Source organism: Podarcis cretensis, assembly GCF_951804945.1.
Source record: "Podarcis cretensis genome assembly, chromosome: 2".
Lineage (NCBI taxonomy): Eukaryota > Metazoa > Chordata > Lepidosauria > Squamata > Lacertidae > Podarcis > Podarcis cretensis.
In genome coordinates, this window is record NC_137171.1 from 64,158,778 (window position 1) to 64,179,665 (window position 20,888).

A 20,888-nucleotide genomic window follows, 5' to 3' on the forward strand; every position below is an offset into this window, starting at 1 on the left:
GCTGCTGTGTTAGTGTCTGATTGGTCTACGATTGTGTACTTATGTGGAAGTGTGGCCATGCAAATCTTTGGGAGGGTCATAGTGACACATGCTACAACACTGAATTTCATTGACAAAGAACAAAGGTTACAATGATCACATACAGAAGGAGCCCACTGCAAATTCAGAAGACATTGTTGTCTGGTCCTGGGTTATTGGAGCTTGTCGAACTGGCAATTTGTTGTGCAGGCAGTTGTATTTATAGTTTCTTACCACAAGCTGCTGCCACATCTTTTCAACATGTGAATCCACCTAATGGTAAAAATGCAAGAATAGAAAAAACACTCTCTATCAACATGGAGCCAAAAATTTATCAATCGTCCCTATAGGATCCTTTCTAACTTACACTTTTCGGCAGTTGTGTACACCTCCATTTTATGTAAGTTTTGCATTTCTCTTCACGTCTTCAAATGCAAGGCTCATTTTAAGACTCACCTAACTGGTGTTGCCTAGGCGTAGTACAAAATGCACCCACGCTGCAATGATGCATCTTTCCCCCCCCCCCCCACTATTTCCTCTGATTATTATGCTAAAGTAGATAGGAGAGATATGCTGAAGGTTGAGGATTGGAGTATTACTGAGCCTTGCGTTGGGTTTTTACCATTACTCTACATAACTACATCTGGATAGAGTGGCTGATAGTTACACAGATTATGTAGTCCATTTAGCCTCAAGCAGGATATTCTTGTTTATATGTAGCAGTGCATACAACGCTATGGAAATCCCATTATAAGTGAATATGCAATGCGTACACAAGCTCAGTTGAGTCTCAGACCTTGAGATGAATGCTGCTTGGTGGTGGCATCTGAGGAATCATCAATTCTGAATTTGGGAACTTACCTGGAAAGCAGTTTTTTGTGACCGTGGAATGCAGGAAGCTGCCTTCTACCAAGTTAGACCCTTGGTCTATACCTGGGATGGGAAACTTGTAGCCCTCAAGATGTGTATGACTCCCAACTTCCATCCATCCCAACCTGCATAGCCAATGATCAGGAATTATGAGAGCTGATCTGGAGAGCCAAACATCCACCCATCTCATTCAACACTAGCTGGTTTTCCAGGGTGTCAGACAGAAGCCCCTTTCCCCCCCAATAGCTGGAGCTTGCACCCAGCACCTTCTGCATGCAAAACAAGTCCTCTACCACTGAGCTGCACCAGTCTGGTTTGGTGCTGTAGTCCCAACCTGGAAGCTCAGGAAGTGTCCTGGAGAAAACGCAGGTAAGCTCCTATGCCCCATCACCCTCTCTCACTGTGGAATGGGAGCGATGTGCATTGTGCAATTTGTTCTGGTGGTCAGCTATAGAATGAGGCAGAGCCTAGCGCAAGCCTGGCCTGAGGCGAACTGCACCAGTTCTTGTAGATAAGGGAAGATGACAGCACTGCGTGGAAATGGCCAGAGCCCGGCCCTCCACCCAGCCTAAGCTTTGGCTTCCTTCCTTTGAGCAATCAGGGTGTGGTTCTGTTCTTGTCATTAAAGCAAGTTGCAATCTTCAGCTTCTTGCCTCTGTTGTGGAAGCCCTCTGTCGTGAGAGTCAAGATTGCTGTTTACACACACCACACCTTTAAAGCACATATAATTTCGATAGAATATATATATTCTTTTCAATTTAATTTAATATGTTTTAATTTTTTAGCCATGTTCAATTGTTTTTAAGGACGGTCTTTGGTGGTTCTTCTTTTTATCTGCAAGCCACCTTGAGTCCCATGGTGTGTGTGTGGGGGTAAAGGTAAAGGTACCCCTGCCCGTACGGGCCAGTCTTGACAGACTCTGGGGTTGTGCGCCCATCTCACTTAAGAGGCCAGGGGCCAGCGCTGTCCGGAGACACTTCCGGGTCACGTGGCCAGCGTGACATCGCAGCTCTGGCGAGCCAGAGCCGCACACGGAAACGCCGTTTACCTTCCCGCCGGTAAGCGGTCCCTATTTATCTACTTGCACCCGGAGGTGCTTTCGAACTGCTAGGTTGGCAGGCGCTGGGACCGAGCAGCGGGAGCGCACCCCGCCGCAGGGATTCGAACCGCCGACCTTTCGATCGGCAAGTCCTAGGTGCTGAGGCTTTAACCCACAGCGCCACCTGCGTCTCGAGTGGGGGGGAGCAGGGTGTAAATAAATATATAACAACAAGAAGTCACCCTGTAAGGGGTAATCAATAAGTACCCAGAAATCTCTGAGGGGGAAAGAGTGTACTTTTATGTCTGCAGCATTTGTTGCAAAACTCTGAAACATAGCTCAGATGGTAGAGCATTAGACTCTTAATCTCAGGGTTGTGAGTTCGAGCCCCACGTTGGGCAAAAGATGAACTTTGTGAGGGTTGGGCTAGATGACCCTCGTGGTCCCAACTCCACGACCAGATGCAAAGAAGGCGAAGGCGACGACCAGGTGGGGCTCCTGCAATTGCAGGTCACCTCAAACGCCCCTGCTCTCGAGAGGCGCTCCTTCCCACTCTGGGGCTGGCTAGCCAGCTTGGGGTCCCCAGCTGTTGTGGGACTACAACTCCCATCAGCCCTAGCTAGCAGGACCCAGTGGTCAGGGGTGATGGGAGTGGTAGTCCAACAACGGCTGGGGAGGGGGGGGAATCCAAGTTTGAACGACCCTGGAAGAGTTCCTTTCTGGCGCTGCCCTCTAGGAGGCGCGCCTAACCCACCCAGGCGATGCTCCGGCTTCGCCGCTGCGCATGCGCGTTATCCCCAGCAGCGCTCCTTGTCCGGGCGGAAGTGGAAACCGGCAGCTTCGGAGAAATCCCCACCCTGGGCTGGAAGAGTTCGGCGTGACGTCCGCTCCTCCGGCTGAGCCACGTGAGCATACAAAGCCGGTTCGATCAGATGACCTGCCGCAGGAAGAGGCCAAGATGGAAAGGCGGTGAAAGAGGAAAGGCGGAACAAGGATCCTGCCTGCCGGGGTGGGACTGGTGAGTGATGGGGGCGATGGAGCGGGGATGTTTGCAAGGCTTGCGGGGAAGCTGGCACGGGGGGGTGGGGGGGACGGGCGCTGGGGCGGCTGCCAGCCTAAGTGGGCGCGGACTTAGCCTGGCAAAGGGGGCCACGAGCGTTCCCTGCTGCACGACGGGAGATGCTAAGTCGGTAGATGTCTCCAGGCAGCAAGGTTAAGTGGTGTAGTGACTCGGCTCCAAGGATAGGTGCGCAGCCCAAGGGGTGGGCTCAGGAGCCTGTCAGGTGCAGCTGCATATGTGCTTGCGCATCAGTGTGGGAGGGATTGATTGACCGTGTTTTTGTTTTTGTTTATTGTTATGATCTTGAATAACGTACAGATCTGGAATGGGTCACGAGACAACGTACCCCAGAAAAGGGCATGTCAGAGGCTAGATCATGAGATGCATGCTTGGCGAGGACGAATTATGTTGTTGTATTTAACGTTAAGCATGCAGAGGTCATGGGTGACTTTGTTCTTTGCCAAGGATAACGTTTGGCTTGCCCTGCAGGGCTGGGCTGGGTGGGTAGCAGTCATTGGAGTGTCAGTTCAGGAATCATGAAGGAGGGAAACGAGCTGCTTAACAAAGGAGAGAAGGTTGCACTTGCGAATCGGGTAGGTGTCATTTTATTTTATTATTCTTTGTTTTATGTGCTTGGACGCTGCTGTACGCGGCAACATCCAAATTAGTAGCCGCAGCAAATGACTGCACACGGAGATGTCCTTTTCATGTTCTAAACAGAGGTTATTTCTGTTTGGGAAAGCGAGGGCCCAAGTGGAGGAAGTTGCATAGCAGAACTGGAATCCAGTTACCGGTACTTTGCAGTAGTTACGCAAGTTAGGTGGAAGTATCTGCTAAAAGAAGGTTTTCTTGTTTAGGAGCCAGTGTAGATTGGGAAAGCTGTGAAGAAATGTAGTCGAGCAGAGAGGTTGGATCGGGCGGAAAATATATGGTGGATTTGAAGTGCCAACTAAATCTCATAGACAATATCTCTCAGCAGTAAGTGCTTGGGATACAGTGCTCAGTAGAAAGACACTGCTAGGTTAATTAAATTTAGGTGAGGATGCGAGGAAGGGAACATGCCTCAGGGACTGCGGCTGTCATTGAACTGCTGTCTTCTAGGAGCTACTTGAGCACTGTGTGTACACAAGGGTGGTCATGTAAGTATGTTATGGGCATTTCTCCTCCAAGTCTTTCTTTTTCTTTTTCTTTACTTTACTCCTTACAAAGTATTATTACTGGTGCTGGTTTTGGTTTTTCCTTAACAATACAACCAATGAAGAAAAACAAGAAAAGGAAAAAGAAATCTCTGCAATGGATCATAGCAATTTGTAGTGCGATATCAAAGTAAACACAATTGGGGAAAAACTAAAGGAAGGACAGGGGTTGGGGGGGGGAGGGAGAGTCCAAGTCATGATTAAAAGCAGTGCAGAACCTGGAGCAATTCACAAACTTGTGATTTTCCGTGGCAAGTAGATATTTGCATTCACTTCAGTGAAGGCCCCTGTGAGTGACAGCATTATCAAAGAATTGGCGAGGGGTCGTAACTCACTGGCAAATCCAACATTTGTATGTGGAAGATCCCAGCTTCAGTTGGTATCCAGGTAGGACTGGGAAAAATAAATGTCCCAAACCTTGGAGAACTGCTTTCAGTTCTATGCTAAGCTAAATGGACCAATCAGTGCTTATTTTCTGGGGGGAATGCAGGGGGATGCATACCCCTAAACATTTTGTGAATCTATGTTTGGCCTCATTGTGGGGCAGTATTTCAATATGAGTGGGAAAATGAGAGTACCCTTAAACATTTTTTTAGATAAAAAGCACTGGGACCAATAATGCAGCTGTTTTGCAGTACTTAGGAGGCAGTCACCTAGGAGACAACAAAGCTATGTAAACTTTTTTCTTTTTACAGTACTGTTGTCACGATTGATTTTTCACTAAGGTATATGACCAGTTATGATGTCAATATCTTCTCAGGATCTCTCTGTTCTGTGATTTTTTCTTCTTGTATCTGAGGTTGTAACCCTTCCTCCAGTACTTTTCCAGGTCTCACCTCCTCTAGCTGTTCTTGCTGATTGTAGTGGAATTGGCCTCTTGTGCTTCCTGCTACTTCATAGTCTCTAATCTAACCCATGCCATCAGTGGGGAGGAGACTTTTCCCTGGCTAGTTTCCCTGGCTAGTTTTCAAAAGAGAGGAACCCCACTACCTATTGATGGGGTAATTATAGGATGGCGTTATAGGCCAGGGGTGGATAGGAGAATAAGAGAGTGATTATCTGTGCCTTGCAGTACTCAGACTCTAATACCTAGTTGCTGAGTGTTCTGCTTCAGCTATGATATATCTAGTGGGATAGGAGGGAGTACACAGCTATTGCCCAGGAGGACTCCCCTGAGTGAGTGCTTGAGGGCCCTGCTCTTGCCACTTACCATCTGGCCTGGGGCGGGGCCTGAAGCCTCATAAGGACTGCGTGGTGCTTGCTGCCTGCTGCCCAGGAGGACTCCCCTGAGTGAGTGCCTGAGGGTCCTGCTCCTTCCTGCCACTTACCATCTGGCCCAGGGCAGGGCCTGCCAGGCCTCACTAGGACAGTGTTACTGCAGGAGGGGCACAGAGTGTTTTTAAAATGTTTTTTAAAAAATGCTTTTGGATTTTTTGTATGTGGGGGGTGGGGGTGGGATGGATGTTTGGTTGGGTTTGGGGAATTATTTTTTTTATTTTGATGTTTTTGTTTGTATTGTTTTATTGGTTTTGTTTGTTTGTATAAGTTGTTATTTTGTTCTTTGGGGGAGGGGTCAGGGCTGCCGGGGAGTGGGCCCCAGCCCACAAAATGGCTGGGGCATGTTCCACAGGGGGGGATGCACTGGGACAACCGATCTCAGTGATCACGGGTAGGAGGAGGAGTTACGCTAAGACCAGACCATGTCATTACAGAGGAGGCAGGTTTAGTTGTTGTCTGAGGACTATTCCTGCCTCCGGGTCTGGTCCTGACCGGATGGATACTAGAATCAGCAAGGGATACCCACATGACCTGAAGGTGCTGCTGTGCAATGCCAGGTCAATGATTCATAAGACCACTGCCATCCATGACTTGATCATGGATGGAGGACTTGACCTGGCATGTGTAACAGAGACTTGGTTGGATGAAGCAGATGGGCCTGTCCTTGCCGCTGCTTGTCCACCAGGTTTCTCTTACGCACAGCAACCCAGGTCATGTGGGCGGGGAGGGGGGGTTGCAGTGATTTTTAGAAAGTCATTAGTTTGCACCAGGCGTCCTATTGGGAAGACCCAGTTTTCTGAGTGCATGTTCTGGAAGTTGGGCAATAGGGGCAGTACAGGATCCTTTTGGTGTACCGACCTCCCCGCTGCACCAAGGATTCCCTGCCCGAGCTGCTTCAGGTCGTGGCGGATGTTCTCCTGGAGACACCTAGCTTGGTCGTCCTAGGGGATTTTAACATCCATGCCGACACGACCTTACAAGGGGCAGCTCGGGACTTCGTGGAAAGCATGGCCTCCATGGGGCTGTCCCTGAATAAGTCTGGCCCAACCCATAGCCGCGGACATGCCTTGGACCTGGTGTTTACCTCTATGGATGTTGGTGATCTGACACTAAGTAAAAGTGAAACAAAAGAAGTGCCATGGTCAGATCACTTCCTGGTGCAACTGGACTTCTCTGCGACCCATCCCCTCTGCAGGGAGGTGGGACCAATTCGGATGGTCCGCCCCCGCCACTTAATGGATCCAAATGGTTTCCAGAGAGTGGTAGGGGATGCTTTATCCCATGTTGATGGCCTTTCAGCTGATTCCCTGGTGGCCCACTGGAATGCGGAGTTAACCAGGGCTATTGACTGTTTGGCTCCGAAGGGCCCTCTCCGATTGCATGGAGCCCGGAGAGCCCCGTGGTTTTCCACGGATCTGAGGGCAATGAAACAATCTTTGAGACGGCTAGAGCGCCGGTGGCGGATAACTCATTCCGAATCTGATCGGACACAGGTTAGAACTCAACGTCGAGCCTACCAAGTGGCGATAGCGATGGCGAAGAAGAATTTCTTCACCGCCTCTATTGCATCTGCAGAAAACAGCAGCAGGAGACTTTTTCAGGTGGTTCACAATTTAGCGGAACCACCTGTAACATCGGGGCCCAGTACGGGCCACATGTTCTCCTGCAATGATTTTGCAAAGTTTTTTGCAGATAAAATCGCTCAGATTCGGGAAGAAGTAGACTCCACCGTGGGAGCAGGACCAGGGCGGGAGAGTGCTAGAGTTCTGTCTAGTCAAGTTGAGTGGGATCAATTCCAATCTGTTGCCTCCGAGGATGTGGACGGGCTGCTTGGACGAGTGAAACCAACCACCTGTCTCCTGGATCAATGCCCATCCTGGCTTATAAAAGCTAGCCGGGAAGGACTGGGCGATGGGCTTCGTGGGGTGGTGAATGCTTCCCTCCGTGAGGGAGCCTTCCCAGACCCGCTGAAAGAGGCAGTTATTAAACCGCTTCTTAAAAAACCATCTTTAGATGCGGCCACAATGGCCAACTATCGCCCAGTCTCAAATCTTCCATTCTTGGGCAAGGTGATAGAGCGAGCGGTTGCCGAACAACTCCAGGCACGCCTGGAAGAAGCGGACCATTTGGATCCCTTCCAGTCGGGATTCAGGCCTCATCATGGGACTGAAACTGCCTTGGTCGCACTGGTTGATGATCTCTGGCGGGCTAGGGACAAAGGTGAGAGCTGTTTCCTAGTTCTGCTGGATCTCTCAGCGGCGTTTGATACCATCGACCATAACATCCTTCTGGACCGTCTTGAGGGGCTGGGAGCTGGGGGCACTGTCCTACAGTGGTTCCGCTCCTTCCTCCTGGGCCGTGTTCAGAAAGTGGTGGTGGGGGATGAGTGTTCAGACCCCTGGGCTCTCATTTGTGGGGTGCCTCAGGGTTCTGTCCTCTCCCCCATGCTTTTCAACATCTACATGCAGCCGCTGGGAGAGATCATCAGGAGGTTTGGGCTGGGTGTTCATCAGTATGCAGATGATACCCAGCTCTACCTCTCTTTTAAATCAGAACCAGTGAGGGCAGTGAAGGTCCTGTGTGAGTGTCTGGAGGCGGTTGGAGGATGGATGGTGGCTAACAGATTGAGGTTGAATCCTGACAAGACAGAAGTACTGTTTCTGGGGGACAGGAGGCGGGCAGGTGTAGAGGATTCCCTGGTCCTGAATGGGGTAACTGTGCCCCTGAAGGACCAGGTGCGCAGCCTGGGAGTCATTTTGGACTCACAGCTATCCATGGAGGCACAGGTCAAATCTGTGTCCAGGGCAGCTGTTTACCAGCTCCATCTGGTACGTAGGCTGAGACCCTATCTGCCTGCGGACTGTCTCGCCAGAGTGGTGCATGCTCTGGTTATCTCCCGCTTGGACTACTGCAATGCACTCTACGTGGGGCTACCTTTGAAGGTGACTCGGAAACTACAACTAATCCAGAATGCGGCAGCTAGACTGGTGACTGGGAGCGGCCGCCAAGACCATATAACACCGGTCTTGAAAGACCTACATTGGCTCCCAGTATGTTTCCGAGCACAATTCAAAGTGTTGGTGCTGACCTTTAAAGCCCTAAACGGCCTCGGTCCAGTATACCTGAAGGAGCGTCTCCACCCCCATCATTCTGCCCGGACGCTGAGGTCCAGCACCGAGGGCCTTCTGGCGGTTCCCTCATTGCGAGAAGCAAAGCTACAGGGAACCAGGCAGAGGGCCTTCTCGGTAGTGGCGCCCACCCTGTGGAACGCCCTTCCAGCAGATGTCAAAGCGATAAACAACTACCTGACATTCAGAAGACATCTTAAGGCAGCCCTGTTCAGGGAAGTTTTTAACGTGTGATTTTACTGTATTTTTGGTTTTTATGGAAGCCACCCAGAGTGGCTGGGAAGGCCCAGCCAGATGGGTGGGATATAAATAATAAATTATTATTATTATTATTATTGCTGTGTAATTATCTGTACTCGGACTACTTTGTGCAAGAGTTTTCTCTGTGCACAACAGCTTGCAGCTTAAGTGGTTAGGCTCTGCGTAGCTAGGGTTTGCTTTGTTATATAAAGGTTGGAAATTGTAGCCTTTTACAATTGCAAAAAAGGATAGAGTTTAGGGTCCATTTTTGGTGAAAAGGCTGAGATTGTTCCATGTTTAGTATCTTTTGGCAGTGGCAGGTTATTGGAATATTCTGAATGTACCGTATTTTCCGCCCTATAGGACGCACTTTTTCCCCTCCAAAAATGATGGGGAAATGTGTGTGCGTCCTATGGGGCGAATGCAGGCTTTCGCTGAAGCCTGGAGAGCGAGAGGCGTCGGTGCGCACCGACACCTCTTGCTCTCCAGGCTCCAGGAAGCTATCCGCAAGCCTTGCGTGCCCGGGGGAACTCCCCCCGGTGCGCAGGGCTTGCGGGCGGCAGCCGGCAGCGCGGAGCACGGGGCACCCTTTGGAGGACGCCCCGTGCTTCGCGCAGGTGTCCACAGCCTGCCGCCCGGCGGACGGGGCGCCCTGAAGCAGAGCGCCCCGCGCGCCGGACAGACATCGGCCAGCCCCACAAGCTCGGGGGACAGCGGGGAGGCGCAGCGCCACCATCCCACTGTTCCCCGACCTGGTTTTTTTTTGGGGGGGGAAATAAAGGAAAAATTTTTTTCCTTTATTTCCCCCCCCAAAAAAGTAGGTGCGTCCTATGGGACGGAGCGTCCTATGGGACGAAAAATATGGTATGTTAAATTCAGCTAAGATGGTGCAACAATTGTTTTGGGGAGAATTCAATGATGAAACTGAAACTTCCATTCCATTCTGTGTACAGTGTGCATATGTGAATGAAACGGAAAACTTATCTCTATACTATGCATATTTGCATAGCTTGCGTATTTCTGAGGTGTGTTCTGTACTGCATTTCTATTGCAGGTTCAAGATATGAGCTGTTGAAATAGAATTCAGATAAATAAATTAGATAATTACTACTGGCACTGCATTTGCATTACAGTAAGATTGCCCTGCTCGGCATAGTTCATAGCTTCTCTGAGTTCTTCAAGCCCCTTCGCCACGGCAGAGAAGACTCCCTGGAGAAGACCCTGATGTTGGGAAAGATGGAGGGCACAAGGAGAAGGGGGCGACAGAGGACGAGATGGTTGGATAGTGTTTTCGAGGTTACCAGCATGAGTCTGACCAAGCTGCGGGGGGCAGTGGAGGACAGGAGTGCCTGGCGTTCTCTGGTCCATGGGGTCACGAAGAGTCGGACACGACTAAACGACTAAACAACAACAAAAGATTGCCCTATGCCGAAGAGTGAAAGAAACATATTAATATAAAGCAGAATAGGTGCCAGACAAATTCCAGCAGAAAAGCACCAAAATATCAAAAAACTTGCACCTGGCAGTCCAAAATCTTGGCACATTTCAAGTCACATTAGAACTTATAAAACCTCTAAACTGGTTTGAAGCACTGGGAATAGTAGGTCTGAAGCAAGGCTGTCCGACATGTGGCCCTCTAGGCTTTTTTTGGCAGCCCTTGGAACATTTGACGCCCCTGGCAGCCCTCATGCTCCCTTCCCAAAGTCAGGTAAGGAGGTGCTGGGCTTTGGGAAAGAGGCATGAGAGCTCTGACAAGGTCCTAGAGTCCTCCCACTTCCTTCCCAAAGCCTGGTAAGCAATTTTCTTTTTGGGAAGAAGGTGGGAGGGGTTTAGGACCCTGCCAGAGCCTTGCACCTCCTTCCCAAATCCCTGCACCTTGCTTAGCTGCTTTTGGGAAGGCAGCATGAGGGCATGTGTGTGTCAAATTTTGGTCTCGCTCCCCCACCCTGTGCGACAAGGCAATGCATGGCCCACAGATTCAATGGGTGTGCCTCCCTCTTAGTTAGTCCTTGTTAGTCATGCCACTTATATGCATCAAGCCTACTGACATATTTGTAGTTTGTTGCTCCTAAAATCACAAGGAACCATCAGACTTGCTAAAACTGTTTTCTTGGAAATCAAAAACCATAAAAGCTTGGAGGGGGAGGGAAGCCAAGAAAGAAGTTCTCAATCTCCACAGTGAACTTCATTTCATCCAGTCTTCTGCAGACTGAGTATCAGTTATCATCATAGCTGTCAACGTTTTCCTTTTTTAAAGGGAAATTCCCTTATTCCGAATAGGATTCCTCGCAAGAAAAGGGAAAAGTTGACAGCTATGGTTATCATTTCCAAGAAAGAAAAAGAAAGGTGTTGAGTAGCATCTGTTTATGTTTTCTTGCATTTTATTTCCCAGTGGAAAGGTATATTTTAGCAACAGGAGGTGTTTAGGAAGAACAGGAATAGCTGAATTGACCTTTGCCAATCTGGTGCCTTCCAGGTGTTTCATACTACAGCTCCCATCAGCCTCTCTGTTTAGGGACAACAGCTCCCATCGGCCTTGCTGGCTGAGGCTGATGGGAGTTGTAGTGTGAAACAACTGAAGGACATCACCTTGGCAGAGGTTGAGATAGATCACAGTCTTCGTAGGTGAAAGTACTGTAGGATTTACCTGCTTAACCTAGAAACATGTGGGAGCCTGTATCTGATGTTAATCACTGCAATGTTTTAAAAAGGTAGGGGTAAACTCTTCTGTACCCAAGTTGATCAGTGTGCATGGAAGAGGAAGCAAAACTTTCAGTTCTTTGCATGAACGCTTTCTTTTCCCTGAGATCTAAGCCCACCTCTTTAACCTGGGTGATAGAAAAAGCCCCCGCCCCCTTTTTTGGTTTTTCATCAGTATCACTCGGGGCAAATTGCAGGATTCAGGAAATAGGTGCTGACTTCTAATGTGCCTCTTATTCTGACTGTGGGGGATGGGGAACCGACACAAATTCAGCAGCTAAATTTGGATGCCTATACTGATAACGTTCAAAGTAGCAGCGATGGCCGAAGAAATCAAGAGTGGCTATCTCAGTTTTGCCTTCAGGGGGAAAGTGTGGGTGTCCCGGACTTTGACAATGTTACTCTTTGACTCCAGTGATAATTATAGCTAAGTGCTGGTGCTAAAGCACTCCTCTGATCTGGAGTTCTCCTCTGAGGTTGCTCCTGTTGCAACTCCTCCTGCGTAGGTCAGGAGGTGTGCCACTATATAATAACTCTCCCTGGCAGCACCTGCTCCACGGGATCAGAGCAGGGCACTTGTGCTGCAGCAATGTCCCATCCGGAGAAACCTCATGCGATGGATGCAGCCCCGGGAGGAAGCATTGAGCTGGCAGGGGCTGTGGTTTCTAATGCTTCTTCTCCCGCAGCCACAATGTCCACCAGGCGGTTGCGCAGTGAAGACTACAATGACTACAGCTCCACAGAAGCGTCTCCGGATGGTAGCCCTCCCGAGGGCTTGAGCAACTTTTCCAGCCCCTCGTCCTATCAGCGGTTTGGAGAGGCAAACGGGACAACGTAAGTGATTGTGCTCTTCATTGGAATCTGTTTGCTTGCTGTTGCACAGACAAATTGCTTTCAATGAGGCGAGAGAGATAAAATTAGTGGACATTGCAAGGCGTTATCCAGGACATAAATACAAAAAAACCCCTCAGAGAGTAATCATATGCACCACTTATGCATGGCTAAGTTTCTAAGTTTGTTGGGAGTAAGCATTCAGACTTGAACCCAAATTCTTCTTTCATCTAGCAGTTATGTCACTTGTTGGGGCACTTCTTAGACCCTTGGGTGCATGAATTCAGTCCACCAAGGTTATTGTGAAGTTTCAGATTATTTAAGACCAGGGCTCTATAAATTTTCTGGCCCCTTTATTTCCGCAGGACTCCATGATTTGCAAGCACACCTTTTTTCCAAGAGGCATTGCACATCTACATTACTTCCTCTGGGCTACTCTGAACTTGGAAAACCTGCCCTCTGCCCACGTTCTGTGTACTGAAACCAATTAAAATAATGAGCCCTACTTTGCTTTGCTCTCTGTTTATGTATTGGGTTCCTTGAAGTCCCAGGCTTGGTGTCCCTGATCAGTAACAGTTATGTGCAGGAGCAAACCAAGACTTTGCTGTAGAGAAATGCAATAAATTTGTGTTAGTTTCCAGGAGAAAATGCAACGCTTCCCAGCCTCAAAAAGTATTTGATTTCATAGTTCTTCATTAAAATGACTGAAACATCTCTAACGTATATCGTATGTTATTTTGCTCTTTGCCCTGGCTATTGTTCTTATCACCCTTTTCCCATACAAAAGGAGTTTCAGGTGCAGCTGGTTAATCTGTTGAAGAACTTAGAGCAAGCTTCAGAGCTGGGTCCTACCTGCAGCCTGGAGTTTGTTTTTACAGCTTCAGTTGATTCACCTATTGATTCACCTTTCCTGCAGACTAGAGATAGACAACATGATGGCCTGCAAGTGATGTTGGACTACAGCATCTATAATCCGTGTACACTGTCCATGCCGGCTGGCACTGATAGAAGTTGTAGTCCAACAGCATCTGGAAGACACCATGCTGACTATCCCTGCTGTAGACGAAAGATCTGACCGTTGTTCTGAAGGCTGTGATATGTCATTATAGCATGCTCTCTGTACTCTAGAAATCTCAGCTGGTCTAGAATGCTGCCAGCTGCTAGGAGCATGTGAGAGCAGTTGCTCATTGGCTACATCCTACTGATTTGTTTCCAGATTACACTAAATGTGTTTGACTGCTTAAAGCTTGGGCCTGGGTTACCCTTAAAGAGTGTCTTCTCCCATATATTCTGTTCTACCTTGTGAGAGAAGACTAATGGGAATTATTCTGCTGTAAATGTAAGACCTGAAATAAGATTGTATGCCCCAAAATTCAATTCTCTTGGTGGTTTATGCAGCTGTCTCTCTAGAGAGGCTTGTCTGATGCATAAAAACCTTATGTCTAGTGAAGATTCATCTGTTTTGCCTTCTTTCAAATGAACTTAATCCACCTCCATCTTTCCTACTTCTTTCCCTTTTTTATTTTGTCCACATTATCTTAATCATGATGGTTCTTTGTTACTACGAAGTTTATAAAATATGTTAGTAAAAGTAAAAAATAAAAAAGATGTTAGTTGGCCTTTTATTCTTATTAACCACTTAGAGCATCTTCTGAGTGGAAATAAACAAATAAGTTCAAATATAAGTTAATAACAGAATCAGTTTTTCAGCTTGTCCATTAGTGCATCCTAATCCTTAATTGTATCTTAAATTTTGCACGGAGTTTAAACCACAGTTGAAATTAGTTTCTCAGATTATGTACAATTCACTGTCTCCACTGGGGAGAAATAGGGATGCTCCCTTGAATGTTATTGATGGCCTTCTCTCCATCTGTTTTCTCCTCAGATGGTTTCAAACCTTAATACACCTTTTGAAAGGCAACATTGGTACCGGCCTGCTGGGGCTCCCACTGGCCATCAAAAATGCTGGCATTGTGGTAAGACTTTTGCATTTGTTCCAGTTGCTCAGATTCTGTGGTTACTCTCAGCCAGCTTTTGTACAAGGCAAGATGACCTTGCAGGTTTCATTGTTTGACAAATGACGTTTGTGCTGATGGCTTAGGACAGAAGAGGGAACCTGTGGGGTTCCATATATTTTTGGACTACAACTCCCATCATCCCTAAGATCTGAACTCTCGGTTCTAATCTTAGTTAGGCTACCACAGTCACAAAATAATCTAATCACTAGCAGTTGGTAAGCTGCATGTTCATTTTCTGGTGGGCATGGAAGAATCACCAAGACAGCAAAGGTGAAATGAAATCTGTGGGTAACTTCTCCCCATTTCTTTTTTTCTTTTCTTCCTTTCATCTACATCAGACTGTGTATATTGAGATGCTGATCCATTTCTGTGTACCTGTATCTGGTTACTGATTCACTCGCTGTGGGAGGGAGAATCAAAGGAAAGAATGGAAGAAATCAGGGGAGCAATTTCTTCATTAATTAGAGTTGTAGCATGGGAAGTAGTCCTTGACTGCTTTTAGCAAGCTCCAGCATCCGACTTCAATTCAGGCTGCAAGCAGAACAGAGAAAGCATGTACTAAGAGTACCCGCCCTTTTAAATAAATGGAAGCCTTCAGCTACAGAGCTGATTTCTAGCAATTTCAAAGGAGCCATCCAAAACATCTAAGCCAAAAACATTATCGGGGTTCTCTCCTTCCTGTTCTACTAGTAAGTCCCCACAGCAGCAGGGAAGTGCCTGTTTGTACATTATGCAACAGCAACCCAGCCCAGCCTGAACAACAGATCTACTCTCTGTTTTGTAACATTGCTTAGGTATTAGATGTATGTAGGCCATAACCTGGGGGACGCAGGTGGCGCTGTGGGTTAAAGCCTCAGCGCCTAGGACTTGCCGATCGAAAGGTCGGCGGTTCGAATCCCTGCGGCGGGGTGCGCTCCCGCTGCTCGGTCCCAGCGCCTGCCAACCTAGCAGTTCGAAAGCACCTCCGGGTGCAAGTAGATAAATAGGGACCGCTTACCAGCGGGAAGGTAAACGGCGTTTCCGTGTGCGGCTCTGGCTCGCCAGAGCAGCGATGTCACGCTGGCCACGTGACCTGGAAGTGTCTCCGGACAGCACTGGCCCCTGGCCTCTTGAGTGAGATGGGCGCACAACCCCAGAGTCTGTCAAGACTGGCCCGTATGGGCAGGGGTACCTTTACCTTTACCTAGGCCATAACCTAAAAAAAATAATCCTCAAGCGTGTTGAAATTATGCTCCCTGACTTTCTTCTAGGATACACAATGTGGGCATAAGCATTCCAGCTAAACATTAGATTCTGACGAAACATCAGGAGAAACTATCTGGCAGTGAGAGCTGCTAGACAGTAGAACAGATTCCCATGAGAGGTTCCTGGAAGGTTTCTTCAGTAGAGGTTGGATGCCCATCTGTCATGGATGCTTTAGCTGAGATTCCTGCATTGCAGGGGACCTGACTAGATGACCCTCAGGGTCCCTTCCAACCCTGCAGTTCTGTGATTCTTCCAACACAACAAGGTTCTTCAGGGACACATAATCAAGATGATGAAAACTGCAATTAAGCTATGTTGCATCAAAATAGTTCTAATTTCATCTTACGAGATACTGTATACAAAAGAATTTATGTTAGCTACACACAAGCTATTAGCAATATTTTAGCCACAAACAAGTTAATCTGTAATATTTATTGTTTTTAAATCCTAAGTGCTTGATACCGTAAATAACTTGAGTTAAAAAGAACAAACTCTACCCATGGGCTTACCAGCAAACAAGGCAATTTGGAAAAGGGAGTGGAAAGGACCTGGGCAGGTACATAACTCTCCCAGTACAATTGGCTGAGAGTGGCACTTAAGCGTGGCTGGATCATGAGCTGCCTTTTGCACACGTCGTGTTTCCAAGGAGGAATGGTCAGATCAGAAAACAAGAACCAAAAGGAGCCAACAGAGAAGTCATAGAAGAAACCGAGAGCCTGGAACCTTTTCAGGTGAAAAAAGTGAAATAGGGCTGAAAAGAGTTTCTTCAGGGTATAGTTGTGTTTAAATAAAGCAATAGGCATGCACAAACAACTAGTGCCCTCTCTACTTAACAGTGGAACCTCAGACGCTTCCATTTTGAAGCACCAGCACCTCTGTGATTGCGTTTGGCGCATGCACCTTCCACCCCAACCGTGTGAGGCAAAGAGCCTGCGCATTAAGAAGAGATTCCGTTTCCCCCTTCCTTATCCTTGTTCTAGTCCTCCTCCTTAGCCCTTGATCTATCAAGTGGCCTCCTTCTCCTTCTGAGCTGCTGATGTTCTGCTACTCTTGGTTTGCCCGTGAAGTGTAGGAAGAGCCTCTAACAAAGGGTCCTTCCTAGCCAGCAGTGAGCAGGAGGTGGCTGTCCTCCTTCAGCACTGCTGGCAGAAAATGGACTTTCCTCCTGCAAGTGGAAGGCTGAGCTGTGTGTCTTCCTAAAAGGTGAAACCTAGCAGTGCCATAATGAAGGGAAATGGCCTTTGCCAAGACACCAGGCCCTTTCCGTGCCTTTCTTGATTACTGTGGTAACTGGACCACTTGATGCCCATCTTCAGAGCTCCTCTCATTTACACAGACCTCTATGCTCCATTCGAGTTGGTGCAACATAGTGGCTGAGTGACTAAGTTGTCAATCAGGAAGTACCAGTTCAAATGTGATTTAGGTCATCAACTAGTATTGAAGAAGAAGAGCCTTGCCAGATCAGACTAATCCAGCCTCCTCTTCCCACGTTGGCCAACCAGCTGCCTGTGGGAAGCCCATAAGTAGGACTAGTGAACAAAAACACTCTCCCCATTTGTGCTCTTCATAGGCAGACTGTCTCCAATGGTGGAGCCGTAACATAGCCATCCAGGCAAGCCAGATCTGGTAGCCTCCCACCTGCAATGTTAAGTTGCCACACAAGGTGGTGTGTAAGCCAGGAATGGGAAACCAAAGGTCCTCCATATGGCGTTGGACTACAACGCCATCATCCCTGGCCATTGGCCGTGGTGGCTGAGGCTGATGGTAGTCGTAGCAACATCTCCTGGGCCATGACTTTGCCATTCCTGTTGTAAGAATTAAAAGATACAAGAACACACGCACATGCTATATTCTATCACTCTTAACTCAGTGATGGTAAGTCCCTTGGAAACAAACCTCTTGGAGAGCGTGAGCTTCTCTTTCTGACGAGTGGCTACGGTTGGGTTTACTGAAATGAGAACTTGCATTTCTCTCTTCAGCCACAAGAGTGTACTCCTAATGCTCTTCTCTTTCTTGCACTGTTTAGATGGGTCCTCTCAGCTTGCTTGGGATTGGAATAATTGCGGTGCACTGCATGCAGATGCTGGTTAAGTGTGCTCACCACTTCTGCAACAAGTAAGAAGAAACTCTGACTACTATTATTCCTCAAAGAACATGAATTTGCCTTGCCTGTCAGTGACATCCCTCTTTATAGTCCGTTCCCATTCTTTGAACTTAATGGAACTTGGGGGGGATGGGGGATGCTGGCTTCCATTCCCTTCCTTCCATGACTGCCAGTCTGGGTAGACTAGTTGTACCAGAGGCATTCAGGTAGGCTCCCACCAAACTCTTCTTAGGATCCTTCTATCCCTGGATGGGACAGTGCTTTCAGGGGGGTCCAAGACAAATACTTAGGAGGGGAAGCAAAAAGAGCATCCAGCTTTTGCTTCTCTCTCTCTCTCTCTCTCTCTCTCTCCAGAGCCCAAGGTAGCTTGCCTTTCTCTGTCAAGGCCCACTTACACACACACACACACACACACACACACACACACACACAACATGAACCAAGTTGATGAAAGTGTGTGAGAGGCAAGTTTTCTTTGAGTCTCACTCAAGCCCACCCTAGACTGAGATCCAGCGCCGAGGGCCTTCTGGTGGTTCCCTCATTGCGAGAAGTGAGGTTACAGGGAACTAGACAGAGGGCCTTCTCGGTAGTGGCGCCCACCCTGTGGAACGCCATCCCTTCAGATGTGAAGGAGATAAGCAGCTATCCTATCTTTAAAAGACATCTGAAGGCAGCCCTGTTTAGGGATGTTTTTAATACTTAATGCTTTATTGTTTTTAACACTCGATTGGGAGCCGCCCAGAGTGGCTGGGGAAACTCAGCCAGATGGGTGGGGTATAAATAATAAATTACTTTTATTATTAAGACTTGAGGCCTAGCGTCAGGCAGCAAACAGTCTGAAAGGCTTCCAAATTGTTTTTCATTTTCTCCCTTCTTGCTCCTTGCTCACGTGTCCTTTTGTCCCCTTTCTTTTCAAATAGGCATCAGAAACGATTTGTGGATTATGGCGATGCTGTGATGCATGGACTGGAAGCCAGCCCCGTTGCGTGGCTTAGGGCTCACTCCATCTGGGGAAGGTACTTGCTCACCTTAGTTGCATTGCTGGAGGTGTGAGTCTGGGTGTAAGCAGCTTCTGCATGTGGAAGAGGCTAGGGAACCATTACAGCGACGTCTGGAAGGATGCAACTCTCATCATTCCTGAGCATTGGCTATGCCACTTGGGCTGATGGGAGGTAGAGTCTGACAACATCTGAAAGGACACAGATTTGACCCCCCTCAATCTCTTTAGCATCTTAAATGTGTGTGTGGGGGGGGGTAGTGACTATGGCGGGAGAGACAAATGTTCTGTTTAACAATGCTTTTAAAATATTTCCTTCATGGAGCGGGGAGGTGCTCATTCATTGCAAAAGTTCATGGTTGTCCCCCCCACCCCATGGTTTTTATTGTTGGCTTAATGATTATAAGCGTTATGTGACTGGGTTGCATTAAGCTGTATGTAACCCACCCGGGGGCTGCTCAAACAAATATGGCCTATAAATGCATGCTTAAGTAAAAACCGGCCTGTTTGGCACAGAATGTGTAGATCTCATATATTTGGCAGATGGTGGATGATTGATCAGGTATGTTGCATTTATTCTGCAAAGTTCTTGCTATGAAATCAGCTTTCTAAATATGAAAAACTTGACTGGGTCTTCAGAAAACATTTATATATTAACTTGGTATTATAATTATAATTATAATTATAATTATAATTATAATCATTATAATAGAAAATATAAAAAACAAATCTTCTAGTGCCATTGAGGTCCCTTTTGGCAAATAAGCTTTCAAATTTCTGAAACCATGAGGGCTTTTTAAAAACTGGAAGTTGGAGTTCTGACACTAGTGCTGAATGCTGAATTTATCTATTTAGACCTGTGGTTCTCAACACGGGGCACATGCCCAGCAGGGGGCAATTTGATTTTTAAGGAGGAGCAATTCAAGGAGTTATTAACAGTTAATGGCCTTTTAAGCTTTCTCCAAGTGAGTAGGAGTTCACTTTTTGAATAATAAGAATTATATGCCACGGAGGGGGATCTGGATTTTAAAAATGCTTAGGTGGGGCATGGCCAAAAAAGGTTGGCAACCACTGATTTAGACTGAATTGCTACAATTTATTATTTTTTCAGGTACCTGATTGGTTTTTTCTTGATTATCACTCAACTGGGGTTCTGCTGCGTATATTTTGTATTCTTAGCTGACAATCTGAGACAGGTAAGTCTATGGATAATTTACTGGTTCTTTTGTCTGCAGGCAGCATAGTTGAGAATTCAGGGATTTAAGAGATCTAAGCATCTTCATTACTGCTGTAATTAGTAGAAAATGCTAAGACTGGCAGAGAAGGGACTTGTTTCTACGACTAGAGCTGTCTTAGCTGGTAAAAAACCCCACCCCTTCTTATTCTCCTTTTAACTTGTGACAAATGCATGGCTTGGCTATGATATACGAAACTCAGGACCCTCTTACGTATCAGGCTTGGTCTTGCCTTAGACCTGTTGGATAATATGTTGCCCCTGTATTTGGCCTGGAATAGGATGATGTACCCAACAGGCACCCTGTGGCTGTGTACCTGCAGATACAAATTATATAAACACAAGTTCTCTGCCTTGCTTGGGAAGCAGGGCCTTCTCTGCACCCTGGGTCTGGGATGCTCGCATGAGATCTTGTGGGAGCTCAGACGACCCTGCAAGATCCCGTGAGAGCAACTGGAGCCATCACATGGAGAGGTCCTGGCTCCCAAGCAAGTCAGGGTGCTTAAAAGCCCTTTTCATACTGGTAAAACACGGGTGGCGCTGTGGGTTAAACCACAGAGCCTAGGGTTTGCCGATCAGAAGGTTGGCGGTTCGAATCCCTGCGACGGGGTGAGCTGCTGTTGCTTGGTCCCTGCTCCTGCCAACCTAGCAGTTCAAAAGCACGTCAAAGTGCAAGTAGATAAATAGGTACCGCTCCGGCGGGAAGATAAATGGCATTTCCGTGCGCTGCTCTGGTTCGCCAGAAGTGGCTTAGTCATGCTGGCCACATGACCCAGAAGCTGTACGCCAGCTCCCTCGGCCAATAAAGTGAGATGAGCGCTGCAACCCCAGAGTCATCCGCGACTGGGCCTAATGGTCAGGGGTCCTTTACCTTTACCTTTAAAACTCAGAAATAGTGGTGTCCTGAGATATTGTGAACTACAGTGCTTA

General features: G+C 47.6%; 1 protein-coding gene across 3 annotated transcripts in view; it reads left to right on the forward strand.

Moving 5' to 3' along the window:
* Window positions 1-2,801: 2,801 nt before the first annotated feature.
* The window catches only part of LOC307211563 (proton-coupled amino acid transporter 1-like), a 50,978-nt gene continuing 32,891 nt past the window's right edge, over window positions 2,802-20,888 (forward strand). Inside the window, exons 1-6 of one of the 3 annotated variants that reach the window (XM_079968263.1) lie at window positions 2,802-2,945; window positions 12,216-12,363; window positions 14,246-14,336; window positions 17,650-17,738; window positions 18,648-18,743; window positions 19,836-19,920. In XM_079968263.1, coding sequence (XP_079824389.1) covers window positions 12,221-12,363; window positions 14,246-14,336; window positions 17,650-17,738; window positions 18,648-18,743; window positions 19,836-19,920 — 504 coding nt within the window. In that variant the 5' untranslated portion in view covers window positions 2,802-2,945; window positions 12,216-12,220. Of the gene's footprint in view, window positions 2,946-3,480; window positions 3,581-4,796; window positions 4,857-12,215; window positions 12,364-14,245; window positions 14,337-17,649; window positions 17,739-18,647; window positions 18,744-19,835; window positions 19,921-20,888 lie in introns of those variants that run through there. The other 2 variants (XM_079968264.1, XM_079968265.1) reach the window with 2 other exon arrangements.